Source organism: Nerophis lumbriciformis, linkage group LG25 (genome assembly GCF_033978685.3).
Source record: "Nerophis lumbriciformis linkage group LG25, RoL_Nlum_v2.1, whole genome shotgun sequence".
NCBI lineage: Eukaryota > Metazoa > Chordata > Actinopteri > Syngnathiformes > Syngnathidae > Nerophis > Nerophis lumbriciformis.
In genome coordinates, this window is record NC_084572.2 from 40,247,729 (window position 1) to 40,258,265 (window position 10,537).

Consider the following 10,537-nt stretch of genomic DNA (forward strand, 5'->3'; position numbering starts at 1 on the left):
AGTGGGAAGAAGATAACTTTGAAAGGGAGTGGGAAGAAGATAACTTCAAAGGGAGTGGGAAGAAGATAACTTTGAAAGGGAGTGGGAAGAAGATAACTTCAAAGGGAGTGGGAAGAAGATAACTTTGAAAGGGAGTGGGAAGAAGATAACTTCAAAGGGAGTGGGAAGAAGATAACTTCAAAGGGAGTGGGAAGAAGATAACTTTCAAAGGGAGTGGGAAGAAGATAACTTCAAAGGGAGTGGGAAGAAGATAACTTTGAAAGGGAGTGGGAAGAAGATACCTTTGAAAGGGAGTGGGAAGAAGATAACTTAAAAGGGAGTGGGAAGAAGATAACTTTGAAAGGGAGTGGGAAGTAGGAAGAAGATGACTTAAAAGGGAGTGGGAAGAAGATAACTTTGAAAGGGAGTGGGAAGAAGATAACTTAAAAGGGAGTGGGAAGAAGATAACTTAAAAGGGAGTGGGAAGAAGATAACTTTGAAAGGGAGTGGGAAGAAGATAACTTAAAAGGGAGTGGGAAGAAGATAACTTTGAAAGGGAGTGGGAAGAAGATAACTTCAAAGGGAGTGGGAAGAAGATAACTTAAAAAGGAGTAGGAAGAAGATAACTTCATGTGATTGATGAGTTTTCCAATATTTGGCATAATCTACAAAGAGTTGCTATTGTGACATCTAGTGGACACAATTAGAACAGCAGCTTCTTTCATTCCGAAATTTGGCAAACTCATCCTTTAGGCCGAATAAAAGCTGTTGATAAAAGTGATCTGATCCGGCCTGCGGGGTCCTTCGTTTGACATCCTGCATGACAATTATGCAACCTAAGAATGTTTGGAATGTAAAGTTGTCCCCAGGAATGTTGGGGCTCCTAAAGTGTGTGTTTGACTTCTTGTCCAGCTCCTAAAGTGTGTGTTTGACTTCTTGTCCAGCTCCTAAAGTGTGTGTTTGACTTCTTGTCCAGCTCCTAAAGTGTGTGTTTGACTTCTTGTCCAGCTCCTAAAGTGTGTGTTTGACTTCTTGTCCAGCTCCTAAAGTGTGTGTTTGACTTCTTGTCCAGCTCCTAAAGTGTGTGTTTGACTTCTTGTCCAGCTCCTAAAGTGTGTGTTTGACTTGTTGTCCAGCTCCTAAAGTGTGTGTTTGACTTCTTGTCCAGCTCCTAAAGTGTGTGTTTGACTTGTTGTCCAGCTCCTAAAGTGTGTGTTTGACTTGTTGTCCAGCTCCTAAAGTGTGTGTTTGACTTGTTGTCCAGCTCCTAAAGTGTGTGTTTGACTTCTTGTCCAGCTCCTAAAGTGTGTGTTTGACTTCTTGTCCAGCTCCTAAAGTGTGTGTTTGACTTCTTGTCCAGCTCCTAAAGTGTGTGTTTGACTTGTTGTCCAGCTCCTAAAGTGTGTGTTTGACTTCTTGTCCAGCTCCTAAAGTGTGTGTTTGACTTCTTGTCCAGCTCCTAAAGTGTGTGTTTGACTTGTTGTCCAGCTCCTAAAGTGTGTGTTTGACTTGCTTTCCAGCTCCTAAAGTGTGTGTTTGACTTCTTGTCCAGCTCCTAAAGTGTGTGTTTGACTTGTTGTCCAGCTCCTAAAGTGTGTGTTTGACTTGTTGTCCAGCTCCTAAAGTGTGTTTGACTTGTTGTCCAGCTCCTAAAGTGTGTGTTTGACTTGTTGTCCAGCTCCTAAAGTGTGTGTTTGACTTCTTGTCCAGCTCCTAAAGTGTGTGTTTGACTTCTTGTCCAGCTCCTAAAGTGTGTGTTTGACTTGTTGTCCAGCTCCTAAAGTGTGTTTGACTTCTTGTCCAGCTCCTAAAGTGTGTGTTTGACTTGTTGTCCAGCTCCTAAAGTGTGTGTTTGACTTCTTGTCCAGCTCCTAAAGTGTGTGTTTGACTTGTTGTCCAGCTCCTAAAGTGTGTGTTTGACTTCTTGTCCAGCTCCTAAAGTGTGTGTTTGACTTCTTGTCCAGCTCCTAAAGTGTGTGTTTGACTTCTTGTCCAGCTCCTAAAGTGTGTGTTTGACTTCTTGTCCAGCTCCTAAAGTGTGTGTTTGACTTCTTGTCCAGCTCCTAAAGTGTGTGTTTGACTTGTTGTCCAGCTCCTAAAGTGTGTGTTTGACTTCTTGTCCAGCTCCTAAAGTGTGTGTTTGACTTGTTGTCCAGCTCCTAAAGTGTGTGTTTGACTTGTTGTCCAGCTCCTAAAGTGTGTGTTTGACTTGTTGTCCAGCTCCTAAAGTGTGTGTTTGACTTCTTGTCCAGCTCCTTAAAGTGTGTGTTTGACTTGTTGTCCAGCTCCTAAAGTGTGTGTTTGACTTCTTGTCCAGCTCCTAAAGTGTGTGTTTGACTTCTTGTCCAGCTCCTAAAGTGTGTGTTTGACTTGTTGTCCAGCTCCTAAAGTGTGTGTTTGACTTGTTGTCCAGCTCCTAAAGTGTGTGTTTGACTTCTTGTCCAGCTCCTAAAGTGTGTTTGACTTGTTGTCCAGCTCCTAAAGTGTGTGTTTGACTTCTTGTCCAGCTCCTAAAGTGTGTGTTTGACTTCTTGTCCAGCTCCTAAAGTGTGTGTTTGACTTCTTGTCCAGCTCCTAAAGTGTGTGTTTGACTTGTTGTCCAGCTCCTAAAGTGTGTGTTTGACTTGTTGTCCAGCTCCTAAAGTGTGTGTTTGACTTCTTGTCCAGCTCCTAAAGTGTGTGTTTGACTTCTTGTCCAGCTCCTAAAGTGTGTGTTTGACTTGTTGTCCAGCTCCTAAAGTGTGTGTTTGACTTCTTGTCCAGCTCCTAAAGTGTGTTTGACTTGTTGTCCAGCTCCTAAAGTGTGTGTTTGACTTGTTGTCCAGCTCCTAAAGTGTGTGTTTGACTTCTTGTCCAGCTCCTAAAGTGTGTGTTTGACTTCTTGTCCAGCTCCTAAAGTGTGTGTTTGACTTGTTGTCCAGCTCCTAAAGTGTGTGTTTGACTTGTTGTCCAGCTCCTAAAGTGTGTGTTTGACTTCTTGTCCAGCTCCTAAAGTGTGTGTTTGACTTCTTGTCCAGCTCCTAAAGTGTGTGTTTGACTTGTTGTCCAGCTCCTAAAGTGTGTGTTTGACTTCTTGTCCAGCTCCTAAAGTGTGTTTGACTTGTTGTCCAGCTCCTAAAGTGTGTGTTTGACTTGTTGTCCAGCTCCTAAAGTGTGTGTTTGACTTGTTGTCCAGCTCCTAAAGTGTGTGTTTGACTTCTTGTCCAGCTCCTAAAGTGTGTGTTTGACTTCTTGTCCAGCTCCTAAAGTGTGTGTTTGACTTGTTGTCCAGCTCCTAAAGTGTGTTTGACTTCTTGTCCAGCTCCTAAAGTGTGTGTTTGACTTGTTGTCCAGCTCCTAAAGTGTGTGTTTGACTTCTTGTCCAGCTCCTAAAGTGTGTGTTTGACTTCTTGTCCAGCTCCTAAAGTGTGTGTTTGACTTCTTGTCCAGCTCCTAAAGTGTGTGTTTGACTTGTTGTCCAGCTCCTAAAGTGTGTGTTTGACTTCTTGTCCAGCTCCTAAAGTGTGTGTTTGACTTCTTGTCCAGCTCCTAAAGTGTGTGTTTGACTTCTTGTCCAGCTCCTTAAAGTGTGTGTTTGACTTGTTGTCCAGCTCCTAAAGTGTGTGTTTGACTTCTTGTCCAGCTCCTAAAGTGTGTTTGACTTGTTGTCCAGCTCCTAAAGTGTGTGTTTGACTTGTTGTCCAGCTCCTAAAGTGTGTGTTTGACTTGTTGTCCAGCTCCTAAAGTGTGTGTTTGACTTGTTGTCCAGCTCCTAAAGTGTGTTTGACTTCTTGTCCAGCTCCTAAAGTGTGTGTTTGACTTGTTGTCCAGCTCCTAAAGTGTGTGTTTGACTTGTTGTCCAGCTCCTAAAGTGTGTGTTTGACTTGTTGTCCAGCTCCTAAAGTGTGTGTTTGACTTGTTGTCCAGCTCCTAAAGTGTGTGTTTGACTTCTTGTCCAGCTCCTTAAAGTGTGTGTTTGACTTCTTGTCCAGCTCCTAAAGTGTGTGTTTGACTTCTTGTCCAGCTCCTAAAGTGTGTGTTTGACTTGTTGTCCAGCTCCTAAAGTGTGTGTTTGACTTCTTGTCCAGCTCCTAAAGTGTGTGTTTGACTTCTTGTCCAGCTCCTAAAGTGTGTTTGACTTGTTGTCCAGCTCCTAAAGTGTGTGTTTGACTTGTTGTCCAGCTCCTAAAGTGTGTTTGACTTCTTGTCCAGCTCCTAAAGTGTGTTTGACTTCTTGTCCAGCTCCTAAAGTGTGTTTGACTTCTTGTCCAGCTCCTAAAGTGTGTTTGACTTGTTGTCCAGCTCCTAAAGTGTGTGTTTGACTTCTTGTCCAGCTCCTAAAGTGTGTGTTTGACTTCTTGTCCAGCTCCTAAAGTGTGTGTTTGACTTCTTGTCCAGCTCCTAAAGTGTGTGTTTGACTTCTTGTCCAGCTCCTAAAGTGTGTTTGACTTGTTGTCCAGCTCCTAAAGTGTGTGTTTGACTTCTTGTCCAGCTCCTAAAGTGTGTTTGACTTCTTGTCCAGCTCCTAAAGTGTGTGTTTGACTTGTTGTCCAGCTCCTAAAGTGTGTGTTTGACTTGTTGTCCAGCTCCTAAAGTGTGTGTTTGACTTGTTGTCCAGGCCACACCCGACGGTCCAGCGTGCTGCTGGTGGCTGCTGGCCGTGCTGCCCATCGACCGCCTCTACCAGCTGTCTGTGCTGTCCATGAGCAGCCTGAAGGAGCGCCTGGAGAAGATCCAGCACATCCTCACGTATCTACAGAGCATCCCCAACAACTAGCACTTTGTCTACCATCCCCTCCTTCCTCCTGGCGCCCAGGGACACACCAAGGCTTCCAGAATGTTCCTGAGCTCTGAGCAACTTTCTGAAGACAGGAAAGATCCAGACTGTTGTAAAAAAAAAGGTTGATGGCGTGTACTCGCTGCTAAGTTGCTTCCTGTGTCAAGAATGAGAAAATCTTCCACCCAAACTCCTCAACTCTTCCACTTTCTCACCAATTTGTAGAGTGGAGTGAAAGAGGTTTTCTAGAAGAACATGTCTGGACTGCTGCAAAGTATAAACACGACAAGTCACGTCTGCATTTGCCTTCCATCTCCTTGCTGACCATTCCTTCCTCGGCCGTCTCAAGGTCACAACGCACCATTCTTTGTCATCTGGGTGGGGAAGCGGGGCTTTGTTTTTTTTGGAAATCATTTCTAGTACGGCTTTTTGGAGAGACCCTCTTGTGTTAAGTTAACGATACGAACCATTTTCAATTAAAGGACTTGTTTTCTACTCCAGCCTCATGTGCTTAGTTTAGTGGTGTAACATTTATTTGTCTTTCTGCTTTTCTATTGGCCATTCTAAAAATAATGCAATGTAAGAAGAAAAAGTTGCAAGTTTGACTCTAATGACACAAAGATGCCATGCAGCTTGTTTTTTCTTTAAAGCTGTCTGTGCTCAAAAATAATTTGTGAATTAAATCAACGTTACGAGACTTTGATTTGTTTAAGGCACATCAAATATTCCACTTTGAAATATTGCATATTTTGTGTTGGCCATATAAAAAGCAAAGATTTATTTGACATAAGTGGAAAAAAATAAATAAAAAGGTATGGTTATTTTTAACACTTTTATGAGTGAGCACCTTTTGGATCCCCAAGAATTATATTGGGATTTTTTTTCTAAACGGTCATTGATCAAATAATAATAATGGATTAAAATCAATGTTATGAATTATTGGCCATATTGCATATGTCATGTGTTTGCCTTAAATAAAAAACTAAGTTGTCTGACAAAAGCGGCATAAAACAAACAAAAAAACAATCTAAAAAAAAACGGTCATTGATCAAAAAATAATGAACTAAAATCAATGTTAAGAATTATTGGCCATTTTGCATATGTTGTGCATTTGCCATATAAAAACAAAAATTTTCTTTGAAAAAAGAGCATAAAATAAAAAAATAAAAGTGTTTAATCTATGGATAGATCTGAAGTGGAACTAGAGACTTAAGCATTAAAAGTACAAAAAAAAAAAAAAAAAAGAATATTTTCAACACTTATGAGTGGGGCCCTTTTGGATCCCCAATATTTATTAATTTTTTTTAAATGTTTTTAAAAAATAAAAGTGTATAATCTATGGATAGATCTGAAGTGGAACTAGAGACTTAAGCCTTAAAAGTACAAAAAAATAATAATATTTTCAACACTTATGAGTGGGGCCCTTTTGGATCCCCAATATTTATTTATTTATTTTTTTAAATTTTTTTTATGTTTTTAAAAAATAAAAGTGTATAATCTATGGATAGATCTGAAGTGGAACTAGAGACTTAAGCCTTAAAAGTACCCAAAAAAAGAATATTTTCAACACTTATGAGTGGGGCCCTTTTGGATCCCCAATATTTATTTATTTATTTATTTTTATTTTTTTATGTTTAAAAAAAATTAAAGTGTATAATCTATGGATAGATCTGAAGTGGAACTAGAGACTTAAGCCTTAAAAGTACAAAAAAAAAAAAAAATATATATTTTCAACACTTATGAGTGGGGCCCTTTTGGATCCCCAATATTTTTTAATTTATTTTTTATTTATTTTTAATGTTTTTAAAAAATTAAAAAATAAAAGTGTATAATCTATGGATAGATCTGAAGTGGAACTAGAGACTTAAGCCTTAAAAGTACAAAAAATAAATAAAAATAAAATATATATATATATATGTATATATTTTCAACACTTATGAGTGGGGCCCTTTTGGATCCCCAATATTTATTTATTTAAAAAAAAAATTTTTTTAATCTTTTTAAAAAATAAAAAATAAAAGTGTATAATCTATGGATAAATCTGAAGTGGAACTAGAGACTTAAGCCTTAAAAGTACAAAAAAAAAAAAAAAAGAATATTTTCAACACTTTTATGAGTAGGGCCCTTTTGGATCCCCAATATTTTTTATTTATTTTTTTTAATTTTTTTTCATTGATCAAACAAAAAATGTAAATCAATGCTATGCATTATTGACCATGTTACTTATGTCATGTTACTTATGTCATGTGTTTGCCATATAAAACATATTTTCTTTGACAAAAATACCATAAAACAAACAAAAAAACTTGAAAAAATAATGAGTAAAATCGATGGATAAATCTAAAGTTGATCTAGACTTAAGCTTTAAAAGTAAAAAAAAAAAAAAAGAGTAAAATCAATGGATAGATCTAAAGTTGATCTAGACTCAAGCGTTAAAAGTAAAAAAAAAACTTTAAAAAAAACGGTCATTGATCAAAAAATAATGAACTAAAATCAATGTTAAGAATTATTGGCCATTTTGCATATGTTGTGTATTTGCCATATAAAAACAAATTTTCTTTGAAAAAAGAGCATAAAACAAAAAATAAAAGTGTATAATCTATGGATAGATCTGAAGTGGATCTAATGACTTAAGCCTTAAAAGTACAAAAACATTTTTTTTTTAAATGTATGAATATTTTCAACACTTTTATGAGTGGGGCCCTTTTGGATCCCCAATATTTTTATTATTATTTTTTTTTTTTAAACAGTCGTTGATCAAACAAAAAATGTAAATCAATGCTATGCATTATTGACCATGTTACTTATGTCATGTTACTTATGTCATGTGTTTGCCATATAAAACACGTTTTCTTCGACAAAAATACCATAAAACAAACAAAAAAACTTGAAAAAATGAGTAAAATCGATGGATAAATCTAAAGTTGATCTAGACTCAAGCGTTAAAAGTAAAAAAAATAAAAATAAATGAGTAAAATCAATGGATAGATCTAAAGTTGATCTAGACTCAAGCGTTAAAAGTAAAAAAAAAAAAACGGTCATTGATCAAAAAATAATGAACTAAAATCAATGTTAAGAATTATTGGCCATTTTGCATATGTTGTGTATTTGCCATATAAAAACAAATTTTCTTTGAAAAAAGAGCATAAAACAAAAAATAAAAGTGTATAATCTATGGATAGATCTGAAGTGGAACTAGAGACTTAAGCCTTAAAAGTACAAAAAAATAAATAATAATAATATTTTCAACACTTATGAGTGGGGCCCTTTTGGATCCCCAATATTTATTTATTTTTTTTAAAACATTTTTAATGTTTAAAAAAAATAAAAGTGTATAATCTATGGATAGATCTGAAGTGGAACTAGAGACTTAAGCCTTAAAAGTACAAAAAAAAAAAAAAAAAAAAGAATATTTTCAACACTTATGAGTGGGGCCCTTTTGGATCCCCAATATTTATTTATTTATTTATTTATTTTTTATGTTTAAAAAAAATAAAAGTGTATAATCTATGGATAGATCTGAAGTGGAACTAGAGACTTAAGCCTTAAAAGTACAAATATATATATATATATATATATATATATATATATATATATATATATATATATATATATATATATATATATATATATATATATATATATATATATATATATTTTCAACACTTATGAGTGGGGCCCTTTTGGATCCCCAATATTTATCTGTTTTTTAAAAACATTTTTTTAATGTTTTTAAAAAATAAAAGTGTATAATCTATGGATAGACCTGAAGTGGAACTAGAGACTTAAGCCTTAAAAGTACAAAAAAAAAAAAAAAAAGAATATTTTCAACACTTTTTTGAGTGGGGCCCTTTTGGATCCCCAATATTTTTTATTTTATTTTTTATTTTTTAAACAGTCATTGATCAAACAAAAAATGTAAATCAATGCTGTGCATTATTGACCATGTTACTTATGTCATGTTACTTATGTCATGTGTTTGCCATATAAAACACGTTTTCTTCGACAAAAATACCATAAAACAAACAAAAAAACTTGAAAAAATAATGAGTAAAATCGATGGATAAATCTAAAGTTGATCTAGACTCAAGCGTTAAAAGTAAAAAAAAAAAGAAAAAAGAGTAAAATCAATGGATAGATCTAAAGTTGATCTAGACTCAAGCGTTAAAAGTAAAAAAAAACTTAAAAAAAAACGGTCATTGATCAAAAAATAATGAACTAAAATCAATGTTAAGAATTATTGGCCATTTTGCATATGTTGTGTATTTGCCATATAAAAACAGATTTTCTTTGAAAATAGAGCATAAAGCAAAAAATAAAAGTGTATAATCTATGGATAGATCTGAAGTGGATCTAATGACTTAAGCCTTAAAAGTACAAAAAAAAAAGTTTTTTAAATGTATGAATATTTTCAACACTTTTATGAGTGGGGCCCTTTTGGATCCCCAATATTTTGTATTTTTGTATTTTTTTTTAAACAGTCATTGATTAAACAAAAAATGTAAATCAATGCTATGCATTATTGACCATGTTACTTATGTCATGTTACTTATGTCATGTGTTTGCCATATAAAACACGTTTTCTTCGACAAGAATACCATAAAACAAACAAAAAAACTTGAAAAAATAATGAGTAAAATCGATGGATAAATCTAAAGTTGATCTAGACTCAAGCGTTAAAAGTTAAAAAAAACTTTAAAAAAAACGGTCATTGATAAAAAAATAATGAACTAAAATCAATGTTAAGAATTATTGGCCATTTTGCATATGTTGTGTATTTGCCATATAAAAACAAATTTTCTTTGAAAAAAGAGCATAAAACAAAAAATAAAAGTGTATAATCTATGGATAGATCTGAAGTGGATCTAATGACTTAAGCCTTAAAAGTACAAAAACATTTTTTTTTAAATGTATGAATATTTTCAACACTTTTATGAGTGGGGCCCTTTTGGATCCCCAATATTTTTATTTTTTATTTTTATTTTTTTAAACAGTCATTGCTCAAACAAAAAATGTAAATCAATGCTATGCATTATTGACCATGTTACTTATGTCATGTGACTTATGTCATGTGTTTGCCATATAAAACATATTTTCTTTGACAAAAATACCATAAAACAAATAGGAATGTATAATCAATGGATAGATCTAAAGTGACTTAAGCGCTAAAAGTAAAAAAAAAAAAAAAAAAAAAAAAAAAAAAAAAGTGACTTATTTTTAACACTTTTATGAGTGGGGCACTTTTGGATCCCCAATTTTTTTTTATTTTTTTTTTTGAAACTGTCATTGATGAAACAAAAAATGTAAATCAATGCTGCATTATTGACCATTTTACTTATGTCATGTGACTTATGTCATGTGTTTGCCATGTAAAACACGTTTTCTTTGACAAAAATACCATAAATCAAACAAAAAAACATGACAAAAATACCATAAAATAAACAAAAAAACATGACAAGATAGAAATAGAAAACTTTTGGGTTATCAGAAAGGACGGGAATAAACATGGTGGGGGTGTTTGTATGTATATTCACCAGGATATAAAATACATAACTCGCACTGTTGGAGCATATTTATATTATTTATTTATTAATTGTTTTGACAATGAAATCAAATAATGCCAATAATGATTTGATAATTGTTGATGACTGATGATAACAACCAAACCTAACCCCCCACCCCTCCCTCCCTCCACACCCCGAATTGTAAATAATGTAAATAATTCAATGTATACAGCCTGATGATTATCTTGTGTGATGACTGTATTATGATGATAGTATATATCTGTATCATCAATCAATT

At 34.5% G+C, this 10,537-nt stretch overlaps 1 protein-coding gene across 1 annotated transcript in view; it reads left to right on the forward strand.

Annotated features, from left to right (window-relative positions):
* The window catches only part of lonrf1 (LON peptidase N-terminal domain and ring finger 1), a 49,371-nt gene extending 44,141 nt beyond the window's left edge, over window positions 1-5,230 (forward strand). Inside the window, exon 12 of the mRNA XM_061984401.1 lies at window positions 4,577-5,230. Coding sequence (XP_061840385.1) covers window positions 4,577-4,735 — 159 coding nt within the window. The 3' untranslated portion in view covers window positions 4,736-5,230. The remainder of the gene's footprint in view (window positions 1-4,576) is intronic.
* The last annotated feature ends 5,307 nt before the right edge of the window (window positions 5,231-10,537 follow it).